Source organism: Sebastes umbrosus, chromosome 22, assembly GCF_015220745.1.
Source record: "Sebastes umbrosus isolate fSebUmb1 chromosome 22, fSebUmb1.pri, whole genome shotgun sequence".
NCBI classification, from domain to species: Eukaryota; Metazoa; Chordata; class Actinopteri; order Perciformes; family Sebastidae; genus Sebastes; species Sebastes umbrosus.
This window is the reverse complement of record NC_051290.1, coordinates 8,897,100-8,920,548: the sequence shown is the minus strand read 5'-3', so window position 1 is coordinate 8,920,548 and position 23,449 is coordinate 8,897,100. Positions and strand designations below refer to the sequence as shown.

Genomic DNA, 23,449 nt, shown 5'->3' with positions numbered 1-23,449 from the left:
CAGCATGTAAACATGTTCTAGTAGAAACACGAAATACAAGTATGAACCTGAAAATTAGCATGATGTGGGCCCTTGTGGGACTTTTTCTCGTAATATTACGCCCTTTTCTTGTGAAGTTATGACTTTATTCTCGTAATATTACGACTTTTTTCTCGTGAAGTTATGAATTTATTCTCATAATATTACGACTTTTTTTCTCGTAAAGTTATGACTTTATCCTCGTAATATTAAAAAAAAAATTCTCCTGAAGTTATGACTTTATTCTCGTAATATTACAACTTTTTTCTCGTGAAGTTATGACTTTATTCTCGTAATATTACGACTTTTTTTCTCGTTAAGTCATGACTTTATTCACGTAATATTACAAATTTTTTCTCGTAAAGTTATGACTTTATTCTCGTAATATTACGACTTTTTTCTTGTGAAGTTATGACTTTATTCTCGTAATATTACGACTTTTTTTCTCGCAAAGTTATGACTTTATTCACGTAATATTACAAATTTTTTCTCGTAAAGTTATGACTTTATTCTCGTAATATTAAGACTTTTTTCTCGTAAAGTTCTGACTTTATTCTGGAAATCTCCGAGTTTTTTTTCCTCATTGTGGCCCTAATATAGTACATTGCATTAGACTTATATACTATATACTTAGACTATAAACTGTGTTACCTTCATCACAATGCTCAAATGTTTTGCGGCTCCAGACAGATTTTGTTTTTCTTTGCATAAAATGTCTCTTTTGATGGTAAAAGTTGCTGACCCCTGGTCTAAAGCATAGCTTTTTTAACAGTCAATTTAGAGGAGGTGCACTGAGAAGGTAGGCACTGCAGGGGTTTTATTTTGAAAGTCCTCAGCGGAACTCCTCCAGGGTGCTGCAGGTAATTGACAGCCGGCGAGGCTTTGAAAGTGTTGAGTGACTTCAGTCCAGGAGAGAGACCATGTCCGCCGTCATAGGCAAACTGTACTCACCTCTGCTCTCATTTAACACCAATTCTCCATGAAATAACAGTAACAAGGGGCCTGAAGGATGGCCAACGCGGTGAGTAGCCAGCTGCAGGATTTGCTTGCCCTGTCTGGTCTTAATTGGACTATATTTTTGGACATTTTTGCCATTTTGTGTCACACCGGAGGAGTCGGTGGTTTTTCGAGGATTTTCCAGCCGTGCACAGCTAGCTAGAGCTGCAGATACGTGCAGCGACGTCCTCAATGAATAATGCAAAAAAAAACTGCAGAAAAATGGCAGTTTTAATATATATATTTTTATTTCTAATGCATAAATTAAGGCAATTTCCATCCTTTAATTGGGCATTGCATGCAATGCATACATTGGATAAAAAATGTCAACTTCTCTTCTCTAACTTTTCAAGGATATTTAGTTGTTTTGCATTATATTGGTGTGTACATTTGTCAAAAAGGAAAAGCTTCATAAAATCAGCAGATATTTTAATGGAGCTTTTTTTATTCTTTTTTTTTTTTTTTTTTTTTTTACTTTTCTTGAATTTGAGTAGTAATCCAACATATTATGAATATACTTAAGGTAATAATAAAAAAAAGTCAGGTTCATGCAGGTGTGTAGATTTGTCGAAAAAGGAAATGCTTCATTAAATTATCTGATTTTTGAATGGAGTTTTGCATGATGTGTTCTCCATACAGGAGACATATAATTGGCTGCTTTGTAAAAAAAAAATGAGTGAAAGCAGTGGAAGTGTTGGGCTGTCCGTTCAAAGTTTTTTTTTTTTTTTTTTACTTTTCTTGATTTTGAGTAGTAATCCAACATATTATGAATATACTTAAGGTAATAATAAAAATAAGTCAGGTTCATGCAGGTGTGTAGATTTGTCGAAAAAGGAATCGTTCAGTTTTGCATGATGTGTTCTCCATACAGGAGACATATAATGGGCCGCTTTGCAAAAATGAGTGAAAGCAGTGGAAGTGTTGGGCTGGAAATAATTTTTATATTCTCAAACATGTTTTTTTTTTTTACTTTTCTTGAATTTGCCTAGTAACCCAACATCACTGTGTTTCTGCAGGGCGCTGTTCAGGTGAAACTAGAACTTGGTCATCGTGCCCAGGTCAGAAAGAAACCCACCGTGGAAGGCTTCACCCACGACTGGATGGTGTTTGTCCGAGGACCAGAGCACAGCAACATTCAGCACTTTGTGGAGAAAGTAGTTTTTCACCTGCACGAAAGCTTCCCTAAACCAAAAAGAGGTAAGACACCTATATATATTTGTGCTTTATTTTGGGCTCTTTTTGCTGTTTTACTTTGGCACTATTTCTTCAACAAGGCATGCTGGGTTTCCTATGTTGGGGGGATAGGAGAGCAAATTGAGTTCCAGTAGCTGACCTCTGACCTCTGACATCTATGGAGGGTGGCAGAAAAAAGTGAATTTACTGTTAGAATAAATTGCTCAAATGCATATTGTGGAGAAAAGACAGTGTTTTTTTTTACTCTGTGAGCAGAAACAGTAGTGCATTTTATGTCCTGTTGCAAAGGACTATATAGTGGCAAATGAAACAAGTCATGCATGTCTCAAAGGACAGAATGGAAAGGTTGGAAATAATGTTTAATGATGCAAAAATGCATTTTACGGTGTATTTGAAGCACTTTCTTCTAAATGTCACTCCATACAGATGTGTTGCTTTGAAACATCATACTTGATGTTGCTTTTTAGATATGAAGCAGACAAACCTTGTATGTATGTATGAGCTGCTTGATTTGGGGTGCTGTGAAGGTAAAACAGTGACAGGTGTGATTTGTGTTGGTGTTTGGTTGGTTGCAGCCGGCCTGCAGGCACTCAGCTCCCTAGCCTGAAACACACTGCTAAATTAGAAGTCTTTAAAGTCAAGGTTGGACCGATAATTGCTATTCATCATGAACTTGTTCAGTCTCCCCACCACAAAAGGATGTATCACATACTCCACACACAAGTAGCTACCTACTTAAACACTGTGCAATAACAGCAATCTTGCAGCTTCCAAGATTATTTTTTGTGTGATGTTTTATTCGAAGAGTCTAAAATCCAGCTATGTCCAGTTTCCAATCATATATAGACAAAGACGAGCTTCAAATCCTGAGTCTGAGAAGCTGGAACCAGCAAACATTTTGCTTGAAAAAACTTGATTGATTATGAAAATAGTTGCAGATAAAATGTCTTTTGATCGATTAATTGAATAATAGATGAATCATTGCAGCTCTGGATGAGTCTGATAAATTCTGGGTTGCAATCTGGGTCAGATTGTACGATGAATCCATAGTAAATTGTACCACTACAGTGTAAAATTAAAAAGCAGAGACCCTGCATTTACATGAATATATCTATGTGCACTTGCACTTGATCAGCGTATGCTGTGTTCTGATTGGCTGGTTTTGCAGTTTGTAGCTGTTGCAGGCTGTCTCTGGTTGCCAAAGCTCTATATCAGCCTTCAATAGTCGTATCTCACACTGATTTTTCACCATGTTCCTGTCGTGATTGTGAGCTTTTGTTCTTGGACAAGCTCAAAGTCACACAGTGTATAAGGGCCTTTAGTCTTTGTGGTCAATCATGCATCATGGCGTGTGAGGTGAATGAGTCCAAATAGAACATCTGGCCAGGAAGGGATCAATTAGAATATCTTCTGCTGAAGGATTTCTGACCCCCACTTCAGCCCTTTTGTGAGTTTAGGGGTGGTTTGGTGAGACTAACGCTTGGCATCGGTCCAATGTTAATTCCTCTCGTTGCTCCACATGTAATTACACAGGAGTCAGGTTGCACATAAACATTTGATTTATAGTCCACTCTATAACCAATAACATCGTGGCAACTTCTCTCTGGTGTTTTTTCTTTTTGTACTTCTGTAAATTAGGACCAAAATGTCAGTTTGTGCTTTTAAGAAAATATCCAAGTCAGTAATGAGCAGTTTGCTGCATACTACTGGCCACAGCTGCATGCAGACTGTCTGGAGTAGGGATGCACCAATACTGATATACTCAACTAGCTGCATCAGATATCGGTGACAATGGGGCCGATCTATTCAATTCTATTCTGTTGCTGCATTAAAAAGGTTAACACCTGAATTGTAATTTATGTTAATTTTGAAGATTTAAAAGTGATTTTTGTGAAAATTATGTTTTTGATCTGCTGGGAACACCTGAATGGTCTGAAAGTCTCACCTTGATCAATCAGGAGCTTAGAAGTTGATGGACTTTGAAGCTGTCAAAAGTTTTGAAAGCGGTCTCTCATCGCCCTGAAGGGGATTCTTTCACAACAATGACCCGCTAGCTGTACATTATACCGCTTATTACACAGCTACTGACTTAAGAAATCAATATTTTGACACAAAAACGGTCCACCAGAGTCCGACATCATCGTCTGTTGAACAGAAATTACAGACCGCAGAACGCCGTGATTTACCAATCAGAATTGAGTATTCAACACAGCCGTGTAATAAAGCTTGTTAATTAAACACTGGTATCGGATTGGTACATGGTATCGGCCGATACACAAAGCCCAGGTATTGCTGTCGGGACTGAAGTCGGATCGTTGCACCGTGCATCCCTAGTCTGGAATACCGGCCATCAAGTTAGACTTTTTACATGAATGTACCTAGGACAACCAACGCTTATTTTCATTATCAATTAATCTGCCAGTGATTTTCTCTAATAATGCCAAAATGAAATTAGGGAAACATAATACTTAATTGTTTATGCGTGGAACTGGCATATTGTCTATTGGTGATATCAGACTTAAACTTTATAGCCCTATAAAAAGGATTCCCCTTTCACTTTCTACTGCTCATCATGAACGTCACACAGGATGGTGTCAGAACTAACCTCCTTTTAACTGGCCTCTGATGGACAAACTGAATAGATTGGTTGTTCCATGTAGAGCTGAAACCATTAGTCAATAAATCACTTAGTCAACTGACAGAAAACCAATCAGGTAATAATTTTGATAAGCAATTTTTGAGTCATTTTGTTAGCAAAAAAAAAAAATCCCTTTTGTAAAATCAAAAATAGGCCTTTTGTGAGTCTTTAAAATGTACACTAAACTAAACTAAGATCAGTCAGAGTTCTTTGTTACCCATCAGTAAAACATTTTCATTTGAAAAGATTGAAGCTCTGTTATAAAGAATAAGGAGAACAAAGCACTTTTTGCTTGAAAGAATCACTGCAATCATCTTTTTTCTTTTGCCTGAACAATTTGTTTTTATACTTTATTATCTTGTAAAATGGAAATTATGGTAGAATAGCATATGCCTTTGGAAGTACTCTCCATAGTGCTTTCTCAGCAGGACACAAACAGTCTCTCTTTAGGAAATATGTAAATATGTAAAATTGTATTACTATGTACGGTAAAATATGCCTGGACTCTTAATGATGACGACGTTAGCCATAAAAAGAAGGATGTCATTTGTTCACTTCACCTGCCAAGGCACAGAAACTAAGCAACTTCTTGGCTATATGCATGATGAATGATTTTGCAAGACTGTCCTTTTCTATGTGGGACATCAAATGCATTTTAAGTAGGGCTATCAATCGATTAAGATATTTAATCCTGATTAAACGCATTCAAATCGCTGTTCAAAATGTACCTTAAAGGGAAGTTTGTCAAGAATTTAATACTCTTATCAACATGGGAGTGGGTAAATATGCTGCTTTATGCAAAAATGTATATATGTGATTACTGGAAATCAATTAACAACACAAAACAATGACAAATATTGTCCAGAAACCCTCACAGGTACTGCATTTAGCATAACAAATATGCTCAAATCATAACATCGCAAACTCAAGCGCAACAGGCAACAATAGCTGTCAGTGTGTGTGGTTGGTACCAGTGGATTCCTTAGTTTTTTTAGTTTCATATGATACCAGTATCTTCACTCTAGCTTTAAAAGTGAGCCCGCTACAACCTAAAAATCACAAGTTGCGTTAATGCGTTTAAAGAAATTAGTTGCGTCAAAATGAATTTGCGTTATTATCGCGTTAACTTTGACAGCCCTGGTTTTGATCAATATTGTGAACAAAAGTTCCACCGCTAGAACTGTTTCTGTGATCCAGGAACCTTTTTCATGGAACAGGAACCTGCAGTACCTTTTTTTTAGGAAGTCAGGAACCTTTTTAGGATTCAGGAACTCTGGAAACTTACCTGCATTTACCAAGGTCTAAACGTAGTTCCTGCCTTTAGACAGGTTTATACATGATAGAACGCAGAAAGAAATTAGCTGCGGGAACATTTTAGTTCCTGCAATAGTTCCTGGACTACTTGTTGGAAAATGGCCATTACTGTATACCTGTTGCATCTGTTTTGGCCATGCTTTCAACATGTGAAAATTATGGTTTTGATCTGCTGGGAACACCTGAATGGTCTGAAAGTCTCACCTTGATTAATCAGCAGCTTAGAAGTTGATGGACTTCAAAGTCGTGTTTTGAGACCAGCCCAGTGCACACAGCAAGTTGGAGATGTTATCCTGTATTCATTTAACCCCAGTGCCTCCAAGCAGTCTATAAATCAAATTCCTATCTGCTGATATGGAACCTGCAAGCTTAAAGTTCCTTCTAAAGAGGCCTTTGATTAAAGAGACCAAATGAAGTTTGGCTTCTTCACACCGCATCCTTTTCTATGGCAATCTTGATAAATGTGATGCATTGCTTGGAAGATGAAGGCCTTAAGCCCAGCAGGAGAATACTTAACCTTCAATAAGTCTCACGTCATGACACATGCCATGAGATCTTTCCAGTGTGTGTGTGTGTGTGTGTGTGTGTGTGAAGTCTTTGGGGCTTGTGTGTGTTTTTACATGGTGACAAATTGTGAGCCAAAGAGCCTCCTGATCTGTTGGGTCTCCAGATGCACTTGAGTGTTTTCTAGTTGAAACACAGCCCAGTGTAATAGATCACAGAGAATGATCGTGTTGTTTCATTTGTTAAAAGTGCTCTGGAGAATGTAGCATTTCATTACAATTAACCCCGGCACCGCCGCTATTCTGTCTTTCAGAGGTTGTTCCGAGCTGAGTTTTCAAGCTAGAGTGAAGATACTGATATAATAAAACTAGAAAACCAGAAGTAATCCATTGGTACTAACCATGTCATACTGGTTTGTCGAGAAGGAGGTTAAATAACGCTCCAAACTTACGCTCAATTTTGTAGAGGAAAAAACTGTCATGGCCATTTTCAAAGGGGTCCCTTGACCTCTGACCTCAAGATAGGTGAATGAAAATGGGTTCTATGGGTACCCACGAGTCTCCCCTTTACAGACATGCCCACTTTATGATAATCACATGCAGTTTGAGGCAAGTCATAATCAAGTCAGCACACTGACACACTGACAGCTGTTGTTGCCTGTTGGGCTAAAGTTTGCCATGTTATGATTTGAGCATATTTTTTATGCTAAATGCAGTACCTGTGAGGGTTTCTGGACAATATTTGTCATTGTTTTGAGTTGTTAATTGATTTCCAATAATACATGGATACAAACATTTGCATAAAGCAGCATATTTGTCCACTCCCATGTTGATAAGAGTATTAAATACTTGACAAATCTCCCTTTAAGGTACATTTTGAACAGTTAAAAAATGTGTAATTAATCATGATTAACCATGGACAATCATGCGCTTAAGTATTTAAATGGATTGACAGACGTAAATTAAACTAAAGTCACCCACAAGTCCACTCTTTCTCCAACAGATTGAGAATAAATGATCTTAAGGTAAATTCTACATTGTTTGATTAGAGATATACTTTATTGTCCAGGAGTTTTTTTTTATGATGATGTATGGTCATTTACTGTTTTGCATTCAGTGATTTCCTTTGCCTTTTGATGAATGTGGCTTCACACATTATGTTGACAAAAGACTATTTAAAAGAACATTCTTCAGCCAATCCAATAAGTCCAGTTTGTAGATGTTGTTGTGGTGTAGCCAGGCTCGTGTGTTTGACACCGTCGGTACTAACAGTCTTACTGAGTGGTCCAGCAGGGCCACAGCTGGCGACACACATGCAGGAAGTTTAAGGGGTCATTGTTGCCAAGGATACTCACTCTCTTTAATTTAGTCCATTTTGCAGCTGTTGAAGATTACACTTCCTCACTTTAGAAGGAAGCTTTTTACTCACCTGCATGTCTCACACGGTGACTCGCCCGCCATCCACTCTAAAATGAAATGGGAGGCATTTAAACATGTTAAGTAAATCTATCAAAAGGAATGGAGTGCTATAATTTTATTTTTAGCCTCGCAGTCTGAGCTGTGTATGGATTAACATTTTACTACTTTTCCCTTTTTACTTTTATGGACCACATGAATATTTGTACCATGTTAGGAAAGTAGCTATTAATGGTTACATACTGTGAAGCCTTGGAGAGCTGACATTAAGTGTGAGGAGGAGTGGGACGGCACTGGGAGGAAAGACTCCATCTCAAACTAAATGGACTGACACATCATTTTTACTTTTAATATAATCCTTAAACTTTGTTCCGATGCATTTGAATTAGGGCTGGTAATCGATTCAAATATTTAATCGCGATTAATTGCTAATTAATTACACTTTTTTTTTATATGTTCAAAATGTACCTTAAAGGGACTGTTTGTAACTTTCAGAAATGCTTGTTGACAGCGACACCTGTGGCCGTTAAGTCAACGAAAGTCAGCATCGGGCTCGCGCTTGTGCTCGCTCTAAATAGACATGAACGAGGATCGCTCAAAACAGTGAGGCAACACACGTCAGCTAAAACCACAATATCACTCTATATTTCACCTGCTTGGCAGTAATGTTAGCTGACCAGACGAAGGTCTCTCCATGAATCACTGCTGATCCTAGTGTTGGCTTTTCCTGCTTCAGCCTCCGGGGCTCCGGGGCTGAAGCAGGAAAAGCGGGTCGGCTGAAGCAGGAAGAGAAACGTTATCGTCTCCGACCGCAGCCGCAGGAAGACACCGGCACCCGGTCGGAGACGATAACGTTTCTCGCTGCGGAGCCCCGTCACTTCACAAGACACTGGAAACCTCTGTTGGTCTGGAGGAGCTGCAGCAGTTATTTCTGCAAAAACGTCCACTGTATTATTCACTAGATATTCTCAGAGCTACTAACTCTTCTGCAGTGTGTAGTGTGCGCGCATGAACGTGAGGTGAAGCGAGAAAGCGCGCGTTGTAGAGGAGCGGTCTGAACAGCACAGCCACACGCGAGCATTTGCGAGCGCATGGGATCCCGACCCGGTAGATTTATACCTGTAAAAAGTTAAAAATAGTCCCTTTTAAAGGGAGATTTGTTAAGTATTTAATGATAAGTATATAATAATAAAATGTGCTCAAATCATAACATGACAAACTGCAGTTTAACAGGCAACAACAGCTGTCAGGGTGTCAGTGTGCTGACTTGACTATGACTTGCCCCAAACGGCATGTGATTATCATAAAGTGGGCATGTCTGTAAACGCTTTATTATCGCGTTAACTTTGACAGCTCTACGATGTGTACAAAATAGAATCCTTAAAAACTTTGATCCAATACATTTGAATACAAGCCCTTTGTGCTGAGATATCTCCATACTCACATAACTGACAGCAGTGTTTGATAAATGGAAGTTAGGTGAACTTGGCTTCATGATTCTGCAAAGAGGACGGCAGCAGGAAAGCGTTTGTTATGTGGACCAGAAATCCCCGATGGCCTGTCAAGATTTCAAAGGAAGGGGAGCTAGTGAAAATAGGGAACTGTAATCATATTTCAAACTCCCCTGTACAGATTTAAAAATGCAATGAAATTTATCATTGCCACTTGCCAGGTTTAATTTAAGAGGCATCTATTGTTTAGTGTGGTGTCAGCCACGCTTTATCTGCTCTTGTAAAGACGCTGACGACAGGTAGGCTCACATGGCACGCTGATAGGATTTCAAACAGCTTTTCCACATCAGTTTGTTTCCTTATTGCTCCATACGCTGTTCCTCTTATCAACATGTCACACGAGGTGTAGCAGTCAAAACATAGAAAGCAGTTAGAAGGGAGAAAGTGATAAGAGACGGTGAGCGTAACTTCCTCACCAGCGTTCCTCCCACACTCTCAGTGATTTGTTGTGCAGCTCAGAGAAGCTGCCAGACACACATTAAGATTAATGACGAATCAGTCAGTAAAGCTGCCACTGCGCTTCATTATTGCCATGCGGTTAACGGGCCAGCGTTGAGGCGTTGCCATGGAGACGGCCTAATGGCAATGCCGTTTGAACAAATGGAGGTAAAGAAGCTCTTTGGAACCAGTGAAGGGGGTGCTATTTTGGCAATAGGCGGCAGCGGCTCATGCTGCTTAAGCACCTCATTTGGAGCCTCGGCTGCCATTTAATCTACTCTGGAGATGGCATCTCTTCAAAGGTGTTTGTGATATTTCAGAGGATTGTCACTTTTATGGAAAGATGTAAGACGGTGTAATGGGAAAGAAATGGGCGAGCTCGGTGAAAAGGAGTTTCAGTCAGATTTGTGGTCTGTGCAGTGCAGGGAAAGATACACAAGAGCCGAGGTTCTTTTTGTGTTTTCTCAGACCGAGGTGCTCTTTGTTACGGAGAAAAACACTTGAAACCAAGATTTCTCCTGGTTGAAAAAGAGGGTTTGGTGGTGTTTCAGCTGGCCTGGCTCTGCAGACCTCTAGTATTCCAGTGTTGTGCTAGTTTAGAATAGATAATAGTTTTTACGAGAAGTTTTTTTGTGTGTGCTTGCAAAGCGCGCCCTGCTGGGTTCTTAAACAGTGTTATTGGATCGACATCGCCTCTTAACCTGCTTATAATATAGCTACCATAGTGACCTTGATTATGAGACACCCTTTTCTTTAAGACTCCCTTTTTGAAAAACATTTTATCACATAAAGGAATTAAATCTGAACAGTGTTATGCCCAAGCTGTTGGTGCCCTATGCACAGTGCGTGAGGTACGTGTGCCTAGTGGCGCCGTTGTTTATATAAGGGCAGTGGATAATTCCTAGACTGCAGATTGTACGATTGTATCTAGGATGTCACGAAAACCCGTACTTCGGTAACAAGTTGATTTACATTGTGATGTGTTCAAGCTGTACTCAGTAAAAATGTATTGGGCGAAGGTAAATTATAACACTAATCATGATGTGTTGTAGCTTGGCCTCATGCATGCAAGGCAGTATACAGTGTCTGCCCATTTACACAGGGCAGTGGATAATTCCTGGAAGACTGCAGCTTGTGCTCGTTTACACAGGGCAGTGGATAATTCCTGGACAACCGCAGCTTGTGCTCGTGTACACAGGGCAGTGGATAATTCCTGGACGTTGGCAGCACATCCCTGTAACTTACTGGAAAACTTTAACATCCCCCAAACGACAGAGGCTCTTTCACTCCGAGTTTTACACATGATTATATGAGCTGTACATCCAGGGGCTAACCCAACATGGTTTGGCTAACAGATCACAACTGTCCCACTGCCAAATCTGTCCTGGTGGTGCTCGCTCTTTTTGAATTTATGTTCCACCAGTGCCAAGTTTTAGACCTAATCAGAGTGCATGAGAGCTAATTCACAGGGTTCACAGGGCGTACAAAACCAAACCGAACAGTTAAGGACGAATACACACACTGTTACACCCATATTAGAAATTCAGTCTCACTCTTATCTTCCTCTCCTGATCTGTGTCGAGGATGAGCACAGGCACATCTGTTTAACAGCAGTAACTCATCACTTGATGGGTTCCTCCCAGTGGGGAAGTTTGTGAATGATCTATTTATGTGATCCCGTGAAAAATGAATGTAATTGTCTTTACAATTTTATGCATCCCTTATTTTTACGACAGGACTTGTCCCATCCTGTATGCTTTCTATAGAGGCTTGTCCCACTATCGTTGTCTTATTTGCCAGAAAGCTGTAATGGGCTCATTACTGCTCTCATGACGTGAAACTTCAGAAACTGTGAGTTTACAACTTAGAAGCGATCCGGAGCTTCAAGTTTACACCTCCTGTCTGAGGTTTTTCAAAAGGTCTCCTCCGAGATATAGAAAATCACTTCCTTACACTCACACTTACTTAGAGGATCTCCTTTCCTTAAAGAAAGAGTGTTCTGTTCTGTTAGCCAGATTGGCGACAGTATAAGCCCCTTACATCGCACACACACACACACACACACACAAACACACACAGATTGATGCCTTAATGATTGGGCCAACATGTTAGCCTCTGGCCATCTCCAGGGCTCTGTGGAACGCTCGCATGAAACCTTTTAACTCCCCTCATCCTCCGCTCAGGCTTAATTTGTGGCTTGTGTGCACATACCACATAAGTCAAGTCACTGCAGTGACCTATACACAAGATACAGATCCTCGGGCTGAAATATGTCTCAGAAGCTGCAGTGCATTCCTTTCCTCTTTGCTGTGGCTTTGTTAATGTGATCTCCCTGAGCTCTGATGATACCAGTATTGATATCCCTGCAGGAGATGAAGGATGCTTTCCTGTGCATGTGTGCATATGTGTGGTTTCTTTTGTCTTGTGTCTGCCTAAATAAAGTGTCAAAAAGCAAAAGCATAGTGACATCATCATAACTTAGGATGCCACATTTCAAGTTGGTTAAAGATGCACATCTCTTCTATTATTCAGTCTACTGTTCAACAAGTGATTACAATACTGGGATGTTATTTCAATTCATTCATCCCATGCATATGTGCACAGTATAAATACTTGTATTACAAGCTCCTGAGCAGCAGCCTAATGTAGTATTTCATAAAATTGTCATAATTTCTTCTAATATTAATGGATGCGCTCTCTGGGTCAGATGAGGCCAGAGACCGGGGTTTGACCACATAAGGCCGTATAAAACATGGACGTAGTCCCCTTAACGTCACCCATAGGTTCCCGAAGAGCCGTTGTGAAGCTCAGATAACTTCTGTTGTGATTTGACGCTATATAACAATAAATTGAAATTGAAATGTAGGCGGCTCCAGCTCCTGGCTAGTCCAAAAAATGGGCAAAGAGCTGGATCTAAGGCGGGCGCTGGAGTGACGCAGCAGAGCAGACGTCCAGCAGATAGCGACCTGAGAATTAAGGATAATTATGCATAACTTTAAGGCTTAATATAATTTAAACGGGTTAGTTGTAAAAAAAAATTCACCCCTGTCATGAATGGGGATATTAGCTATAGAGACCAAAACCGTTTTTTGTAACAGGCGGCACTCTTGGCACTCTCCCGTGTGCCAAGCGTGTAGGAGAACTATAGTGGCCGACGTAAAAACAGTAGCATTGGTCAGTTAGAAAATAGCAGTCAGTGTGTAGAGAGTGTGTGTGTACGTGAAGAAGTGGGAAGTGAGTGGTGAAGCAAGAGAGAGAGAGAGAGCGGCGGGGAGAATGTGTGTGAGCGAACAGAGCTAGTGGAGCAGAAGACAGAGTTAGTTTAGCTCTGAGAATATCAGTGAATGTTCAGCGGAAGTTTCAGTTTGTGCAGAAATAAATGCTGCAGCTCCTCCAGACCAACAGAGGTTTCCCGTGTCTTGTTTCCCAGCGGCTGAGTGGAGAGACGAGGGTTAACTCTGGAGCGAGTAACGTTACCGGCCCAGCAGGAAAAGTTAACAAAGTGGTTTGTCCGTTCTGGGCTACTGTAGAAACATAGCGACCGGCTCCGTGAAGAGGACCCGCTCCATATGTAGATATAAACGGCTCATTCTAAGCTAATGAAAACACAACTATTCTTATTTTATACAGTAAAGAAAACATACTTATTAATATTATATTCCATTTCTGCCAATAGATCCCTTTAAATGCTACACACTGGTCCTTTAAGTCACAGCTCTCTGCGGTAATGTGATTTCTAAAAACCTGATTTCCCAGATAGATTTCTCCTGAACCCACAATTATTTATTTACTCTATTCATAGTTTTGTCCAACTGCCTGACCTGATTTCTTAGAGTAATCTGGTTTCTTGTGTGCATGTAAACATATTGAGTGCTTATTGTTGAGTTGAAGGATGAAAGAAAGCTTTGAGGAGGAGAATTTGAAGGATTTTTTTATTTCAAGAGTTCATCAAGTAATCATTTTCTTTGCTTGCTGAAAAGAAACATTTAAATACAGAGTTTGCACCCAGATGTACGATTGTATGTGCGATCTTGGCAAATTTAGATTACAACACAAAATGCAGCTCTCATGATTGTCTCACTTCTGAGGAGAAAGCACCGTGTCAGTCAGGAGCAGGGAGTATCTCACATGTTGATACAGGATCTGCAGAAATGCTGCAAGATCTACTTCAGGATGTCAGGGGTCCAAGTTTTACAAAAAACTAGTGAGAACAACTCACAGAACACACATCAAATGACTGTGATCCAGCAGCTCTGAGATCATTCATGACTCGCGGCAGATTGTGAGTTGGTGTGTACATTAGGGACTAAGCGTTGTGAGGGTGTGTGTGTGCAGCGTTTTTGGATAAAGAAGACTAACTTTTTGGGTAAGCGGGTCCTCAGACCCCCGTCCTCGTCCCCCCGTCCTCCAGTGTCTGGCAGAAATCAAAGAGCTGCAGGAATTTGCCAGTAATTGTTTTACGATTCCTCCGTAATCATACCTACTTGTATAGATGGAACACAAAGAAAGCAAGAGGCATGAAAGCTGCAGGCTGGCTGCTGCTGCTGGCATGAAAGGATGGGGAAGGGGAGGAGGTGCAGATAGACGGGGCAGCCACCACCAAATAACAGGAACTGAGCTGTAAATGCCGGCTCTCCCTCGGTTCAGTCAATGAAAGGAGGTTTGGAGGAAGTGGTTTATTGAAGCATGGTTTATATGGGCTGTCTGTTGGCAGCTCTTTCACCCTTTCTCACTCACCCCCTGCCATAAAACATTTGTCTTTTATTTACAGCACCTCCACACACCAGAGCTGGAAGATTTGAGTCAGGAATCACTAAACGAGCCACGCTCTCCCTTTTCATCAATGAAATCAATAAATAAAAAGTGCAATAATTTACCACAACTAACTTTAGCTGTTACTCTACCATTTTGTTACCATGGTTGTATGTGATATATTAGTCCATCGACAGAAAATAAATAGAAAATAAGCAATCATAGAAGTCACCTTTTCTGCTTGCAGCTTCTCAGATGGGAGGATTTTCTGCTTTTCTTTGCTTTTGTATCATTACTAATTGAATTTTTAGATTTGGCTCCTGGGAAATTAATTGTGTTTGGTAACTTTTAGTATTTTATTCATTAATGGAAGAAACTAACTGACCGATCAATTTATAATGAACACAATCGTTTGTTGCAGCCTTAGCTAAATCCCCAGTCTTGAGAGCTTTTGATTGTATTCACAAAAGATCTGCTAACTTGTTTGCATCTGTTAGATTAAGTTATTTTCTATATACCATTGTGCACTGAGGCAGTTTGAAATGATGCTGGTGATAGCTCTGTGAGCAATGAATCCCACATTGGATGTTTTCAGTTTGGCTCAATATGTACGTGAAGGATTTGCCATCACACTCCCATACAATTGATAAAAAAAAAACACCTAATCCTACACTTTTTCAGGCTCCCACATTGTTTAATCATCACATACTGGCATCTTATGAAACTAAATAACCTAAGGAATCCATTGGTACCAACCATGTCCTACTAGTTTGTTGAGAATGAGGTTGTATAACGCTCCAGACTTGTGCTAAATGTTGTTGAGGAAAAACTGTCATGACCATTTTCAAAGGGGTCCCTTGACCTCTGACCTCAAGATATGTGAATGAAAATGGGTTCTATGGGTACCCACGAGTCTCCCCTTTACAGACATGCACACTTTATGATAATCACATGCAATTTTGGGGCAAGTCATAGTCAAGTCAGCACACTGACACACTGACAGCTGTTGTTGCCTGTTGGGCTGCAGTTTACCATGTTATGATTTGAGCATATTTTTTATGCTAAATGCAGTACCTGTGAGGGTTTCTGGACAATATTTGTCATTGTTTTGTGTTGTTAATTGATTTCTAATAATACATGGATACAAACGTTTGCATAAAGCAGCATATTTGTCCACTCCCATGTTGATAAGAGTATTAAATACTTGACAAATCTCCCTTTAAGGTACATTTTGAACAGATAAAAAATGCATCAGTATGGCAAAATCTGACCACTTTGGGTATCCGTGGCAAGAAGGATGTAGTCACAAGATGGATTTGGAGTAGGCGAGGATAGCTTGAAATCGCGGGGAGGACGGCTGCTGATTGGTCAACTGGAACGAAATCTCTAATTGTAGTAGTGACATAAAGCAAAAGCTGCACAGTTCCATCTTGTAAGATGTGTGACTTTCTGATTGACCCCTTGAGAAGATCAGAACATGCACACATAATGGTTCTCAAGGGAGGTGTGGGAGTCTGTTGGCAGCGCCGCGTCTCACTGTGTGAGCTGTTTGTCTGGGACCTGCTATCAGGAGCAACCCCGTGACCTCCAATTCTCTAATCTCTTGTTGGTCCCTTGAGGCGGGTGCAGCTTCACATCTCTGTAGTCTTAGTTAGGATGTGCATATGGTGTTGTTTATGTCTAGTTTTTGACAAACATGCTTCTGTCTGTGTTTTTCCGTGCTTCACTTGCTGCTGGTTTTGGGTGCTGGTGGTTTGTGAAGAGGATTCTGCTGATAACCTGGTTTCTTATTTCAAATCATCCCCAGTTTAACTAAGTGAAGATACTTAACATGATGACAAAATGAGGCGTGTATGCCATTTTCAACCTCTGTTCAACCTTTAACTGCCCCAGACTTGCCCACATGTTGGGGCTACTTATCTAGTGAGTTGGCTTACAGCTCAAACTTGAACGTTTCTCCCGTTCTGGTCTTTACTCTGGGCAGATTAATCCCCACCCCATTTGTGTTCTAGGCTCTTGTTGTTAGCTGATTAGAGTGAGTTCCTGCAGCACTGTGGAGAACACGTTTTTAAGGGACTGTGCTCATTCAACCAGAGACACCAGCCCTCCCGAGCTGCTAATCACCACCCTCCATTGTTAGAGCGGCTCGTATCATGGCTACTCAATGGTTTTCAGACTGCCACACTGCCATATGATTATGGTTTGTTCCAAGAAATGATTAGCACTCTGCTCCAAGTATTGATATTTTCTTTTTTCATTATTACAAGACTGTTTCAACAGATTGATGCATGAAATGATATTTCTTTTTGTTTATCTCTTTGCAATGTTCTTTGGAGTACAACACAGACTACTACTACTTAGACTACTAGTACTTTGAATACTAGGTATTTCCTCTAACCTAGGGGCAGAATGTATGTGAGTATTGGCGGTCCACTGGCCGCACGTTACCGCAACACGATAACGTTTCCTGTCCATGACAGAGTTAGCGTGCAGCTCTAGCCATGATGTCTAGCTCTGCATCTCCTGCAATGTGCTTTGTTTCTGCAAAGTGTTTCCATACTTTACTGCATGTGTAGTGTTTACCATGTGGGATTTAAAATGGGAGGGTGCAGGTCGTATCCACGCCGACCCTCCGCCGTTTTCTACTTTGTCGTTTCGGCTCACTGCGACTGGCTGCGTTTTGTTTTGGTGACGGATATGGAACAGATATGACGTCATGTAAGAAGAAAAAAAATCACTATACATAGGTGAATTGATTGTTTTTCCCACCCCTAGTTGAAATATAAACTTGCCAGTGTTCTGTGCTTCGTATGAATAACCACGCTTTTGGACAAACGTCTGGCACTTGTTGGCCAACTGATGCTGAGATGAACGGCTCCATTAGGAAGAGGAGGGATTAACAGTAAATCGGCGAGCAGGAGGAGCTCATATTTGAGTCACAAGCCTCACTAGAGAATTTCTTATATCCAGTCTTGTCTTTTGTTTTATGGTCAGGCCTGCCGTCTAGCCCGGCCTCATTACAAACCAGTCTGTGTGGAAAGGGCAAATACATAGTGACTGGCATTGTTCTGTGATTGGCATCCTGGTTTAAACCAAGGCCATGTTAATAAACCACACAGCCCTGTTTCTCTTTGAAAGCCTCTGTGACCACTGGCAGGTTTCTGTTACAGGTCAGTGGTCGCATTGTGTATCTGTGCCTCTGAGACGCTCCTTCAGATAATGGTAACCTTTTCAACCTGAACTACTGAACCCCAGCCAAGACGCTGCACTGACTTCACCTTCACATTAGCTGCCTTTCTCTTGTGTCTTCATAAAGCTGCAGGGTTGTTCTCTCATTTTAACCAGAACTTGACCTGTCATTATTATACATCTGTGGAGAGGGAAAGATTACATTTCTTTTCAGTTGCAACACCACTAGACGGTGTTCGCTGCTGAAGTGTTATTGCTGATTTTTTTTTTTAAATTGCTAACAAAAGGCAGGTCAGGCAGGTGCTAAACATGCAGGGTTTCCCCGAGGAAATTGTCTACTGAAGGTGTTAAGCGGCACCTTGTCTCACGATCAATTTAGTTTCATATCTAATAATGCCTCAATAATAACCAAACTCATTAAATATATTGCTTTTCCTGTATGAAATGGAACCTTTATGCTTTTTCCTGGAAAGTTAATGTTTTATTGGATAAAAGTGTATTATTAAGGGCTGCAACATGCTTAGTTTTTTTTCTTTGTAAGCATCGTTGTCTATAAAACCTCGGAAAATACTGAAAAAATCACAATTTCAGCCCAGTTTTGTTTGACCAACGAATAAAAACCTGAAGATACTTTGTTTACAATTACTGTATATAGAACAAAAAAAATAAAAAATAAATTCCCACATTGGAGAAGCTGTGTTTTGCTTGTTACTCAAACAATTAGCAATGATTAAGATTACAATTTTAAAGTGTTAGAAGTTTGACTGAAATGAAATAAGAGGCTGGTATAAAAAATGGTGAACAACAGGGTGCCATACAACTATTATTTTTTCAATTAAACTGCCAATTATTTTCTCAGTCAGTGTTTTAAAATGTCAGTATAATAGTGGTAAATGTCCTTTCAAATTTTACATATTGATATTGATGTTATCCGACCAAAACCCAAAGATATTAAGTTTACTTACGATCATATATGACAGTAAGTGTGTGAGTGTTCTTAAAGTTTTAGGCTGAAACCAGCGAATGTTGGTGACTGACATTAATTGATGATGAAAATAGTTGCAGACTTATCTACTTGTTGTGGCAGATCTATTACAGCCTCCGTGCTGAAGTCAAGATTTGCTCATTTTATGGTTCCTCGAAAAGAATGGAAACATTTTGTATTTACAGAATTTACAGAACAAAATGTCAAAAAATTCAAAATCGTATCCGATTAAAACAAAGATGTTTAAATTTAGTCATTTCTTACATTTCTTAGAATGCTTGTCAAAGTAGTGTTAATTTTGTCAGCTATTTTTATGCCTCAGTGTCCCGCTGACAGCCGTGGCCGGAGACATCATGTTTTCGGGTAATCCGTCCGTACGTCCGTCTGTACAGTTGTTGTGTTCATTGTTGTGAACGTGAAATCTCAGAAATGCCTGGAGGGAATTTATTTAAATGTGGCACAAACATCCACTTGGACTCGAGGAAGAACAGATTAGAATTTGGTGGCCAAAGGTCAAGGTCACAGTGACCTCACAAAATACGTTTTTGGTCAAAACTCAAGAATTTCTATGCTAATATTGACGATTTCACACAAATCTCTAATAGGATAAAAAGATGAAGTGATGACATTTTAGGACAGACATCAAATTATATAACATTTCAGTCAATCTTGTCTAGCCAAAATATCACCTGGTTTCTTTCCTCCCAAGCTCTGTTGTTGTTGTTATGATTAACTTTAACTTAAGTCAGTTCTCCTTAACTGAGTCCTTAACTGAGTCCTCCTCACTGTGCTCACTGTGTGCTGCCGCTGTCGTCCTGATGTGGCGCACACAGCACAGGAAACAGAACTGCTGCATCAAAGAAGAAAAGTATATAATATTTTGTTTCCTCTTTTTTTCAATGAAAATAAAGAGATTTATTTTTTTCTTCAACAATATATAACATATTTAGTCATAGTTTTCGTTAACGTAATTAAGACTTTGTCAAAGAATCCCACAGAAGTATGAGGTTTTACTCGGTCAAGTGAGGATATGGACCTGCATATAAAGTACTTTCTGTTCATTGTGAGTAGAGCCCGACTGATAAATTGGCCAGGCTTTTTTTTAAAATCATTAATAAAAGGCATGAAATTCGGCCTGAAATAGATCGTTAAAGTTGAGTGATGACAGGAAATTAGAGAGATGGGGAATTACATGCAACAAAGGTCCCTGGCTGGACATGAACCGGGTACATTGCCGTTCATGGTCGGCACCTTAAACCACTAGGTCACCAGGGTGCCCTATATTTTTCAGCTCATAACAGATATGTCTTTCTGTGTGTATAATATGTCAGCTAATAAATAGCCACATACGTCAGCACAGAAATGCCAAACATCTGTTTGAGGTCAGTTAGAAACAGTGTCTTGTTGCAGAGTTTATCCATCAGGGAGTGCTTACAAGATCATTTGTTAACAGTAAAATGTCCCAATCTGAAGATATCTTGGTCTCTGTTAACCAAATTTAAGGAATTTGTATCAAGTATATTTGTTTAGATTGTGCTTTTTTGCCTTAAAAGGAATATCGTGTGTGCAAGTTCACTGTAGTCGCATTGAAAATTTCTCAGCGTGACATCACGTCTACCCAGTTATCCATGCAAAAAAGAAAAATATACCAACACATGTACAGAGTTTATGTGCTTGAGTGTGAATTTTTTCTTTCCGTTATAGGGTGGTTCAGCTCATCTCCCTCTCCACCTCAGTTTATATAAAGGTGTGGTGGTGAATGGGCTCTTTTAGCTGCCTGTAATTGAACCTGACCCACTTGCACAATTAACTCTAACCCATAATATTTGCTCAGTGGTATTGGGTTTTGGATGGCTTGGCCCCAGCAGTGAGGTCGACCTCAGCGTAGTCAGCCAAGCCATCAATCACTGCTGCTCCCTGAAGGGGGCGGGACTCCAAAAGGAAACAAGAGAGCACAGTGATGATTAGATTGGTGCCAAAAGGCTGGTCAGCGCTCAGGATGACTCAAGGTATTTCCAAAGGCCTCCTGCATCGCTGAAAGCCAAGTTGTCAGCTGACAGCTGTATGACGTCTTTCCATTGAGGCTTCCTTTGTATTCCTTGTTCGTTCTCCAGCAGTGTTTCCGGTGACCATTGACACCAAATGCTTGGTCAGATTCTTAAGGTCCGAACACATTGAAAGCAATAAATGACGCGCCTCATGTGATGCGCGTCAATTGATGCTCCTATGGCGCACTGCAGGCATCAGATTTGAGATGCCAACATCACAGAACCAGCAGTAATTAAAGGAAAAGGATGCTATTTAGGCAATATTTTAATATATTACAGTTACCCCCTTAATGGTGGATAAGATTAAATTATTGATATGATTATAGATGAAAGCTTAACTAGGTAATAATGTGAAATTGACATCTTGCCGACAAACCGACAACAACCAAGTTTTATTTTGGTCTGCCATCATCATCATCATCATTATTATTATTATTATTATTATTATTAATATTAATATTAATATTAATATTAATAATAATAATTTGTTTCTTTAATAAAATGTTGTCCTCCTAGGTCAGAGTAGGGGCGCGCCTCATAACGCTTTTGATGCGTGTTCGGACATATGGTGTACTTCAAAACACATGCGTCTATGAATACAAATGCACAGTGCCACGCACGGTGACAGCAGCGGAGCTACACGGTACACAGCTCCGTTATGGTGCGTTCAAACTCTGCTCAGTAAAATGAGTATTTGGCGATTGGTAGATTGTAACGCTATCATGATGCGCTAAAATGTAATCTTGTAAAATTTTGTTTTTGGCGAGAAACTTGAATAGATCCAGTTGTTTGAAGGCGATGTTTTCACAGCAATATAAAATAGATAATAGAGAGGGAATTATGACCTGTTTAACATCCCAACACTAGCTCTAAGAAGCTTATGATATATAATTAGAACTACTAATTCCAAGATTTTTTTATTAATAAAAATAAAATAATTTATTTCCTTATCATTTGAATTTTGTGTTTGTATGTATATACAGTATATATATAACATTTAGAGTTTCTGACAGTTGGAATGCAGCACAACATGGAAGTGAAAGCAGCGCTCTGTTTATTTAAATGTAAATTTGCAATAACATTTTTTTTTTTTTTCCTAAAATCTATGAATAATCGTGATCTCAATATTGATCAAAATAATCGTGATTAGCATTTTGGCCATAATCGTGCAGCCCTACTTGTAGTGTACTGTTTAGCTGTAAAATTAGAAAGTGTGTTTCCCAGCAGCCATGTTAAAATCAGTTGAGGAAATACCAAGCACCGCCCACCAGCCGGAGCACAGCCAATAGGAACGCTCTCTCTGAAATGACCTGTGATTGGTCAAAGTCTCCCGTCACGGGCTAGATTTTCTAAATGCTGAAAACAGAGCCATGAGGAGGTGCAGAAGTCTCTCAGAACACTTGTATTACAATATACTGAAAGATTATTATTATATTATTGCCCAATGATGCCAAAAATATTCTGCGTACTGCCACTTTAACTGTATTTCATGTGGTAGTGTTGATTAATATTAACACTGTGTAAGAAATTCTTATGAGGACCGCAGGAAAGCAGCTAATGAGGATCTTACCGACGAACGTGTTACATTATAGGCTTCTCCTTGGATACCCTGGATATAATATTACAGTAGTAATGGGCTGATGGTGTCGGAGTATATTTAAGATTTGGGCATCTTAAAATAAGATGTCCAAAGAATGTCAATGCCATTTTTCCTATTCATATTACACTCTGGTTGTTACAGACTTATGACATCTTAAATATCCTCCATTCATGCTTTGCATCAGAGTAACATTATCTAAAGCTAAGACCTGCTTTTATCTGTTCTTCCAGTAAACACTCTCAGGTCTCCACGTACATGGACTTAATTGGTACTTCTGCAGAGTCCACTGGGAGAGAGGCTGACACACACAAACACACACACACACACACCTCCAGGGAAGAACACCTGAGCTCTCGTAGAGTTTGTTTGTCTTTAAAGGCCCATGGGGATGTGGGGCGAAGTCTTCCCCTTGTCATGAGCCGGGTGGATTCACAGCTTTAAAGGGCCCCGGTTCTAATTTAAACCACAGTTCTTGTATTGATATCGGCGCAGACAATGGAGATGGGAGTTAATGAGATCTCATGAGAGTGGAGATGCAGGTCTAGTGGCTCAGTTCATTAAGTGACAAGACTTTCAGTAGCAAAAGCAACAGTCACATGTATTTTTCATGCACTTCTTCACCTGATTTGTGGGTCCAGAATAGTGGTAAAATGTCTAATAATGGTTAGGACTGTGTCCTGTCCCCCAGCAACCACCACCACACACAGACTGCACCGCCGCTGTGCACTCAGCAGTGACTGAACGCAGCTGCTTTGCATTTTATAGAACTAAATGGATTTTAAAGCCATCGCTGTGTGTTGTTAGTCACCTTGTGTTGAAGGCCTCTCTCTAATGGCAAATGTCTCTT

The 23,449-nt window shown here is 40.0% G+C and overlaps 1 protein-coding gene across 2 annotated transcripts in view; it reads left to right on the top strand.

Moving 5' to 3' along the window:
* The first annotated feature begins 898 nt into the window (after window positions 1–898).
* Window positions 899–23,449, top strand: part of mllt3 (MLLT3 super elongation complex subunit) — a 50,231-nt gene continuing 27,680 nt past the window's right edge. For both annotated transcript variants that reach the window (XM_037758594.1, XM_037758593.1), the window contains exons 1-2: window positions 899–1,039; window positions 2,031–2,211. In XM_037758594.1, coding sequence (XP_037614522.1) covers window positions 1,028–1,039; window positions 2,031–2,211 — 193 coding nt within the window. In that variant the 5' untranslated portion in view covers window positions 899–1,027. The remainder of the gene's footprint in view (window positions 1,040–2,030; window positions 2,212–23,449) is intronic.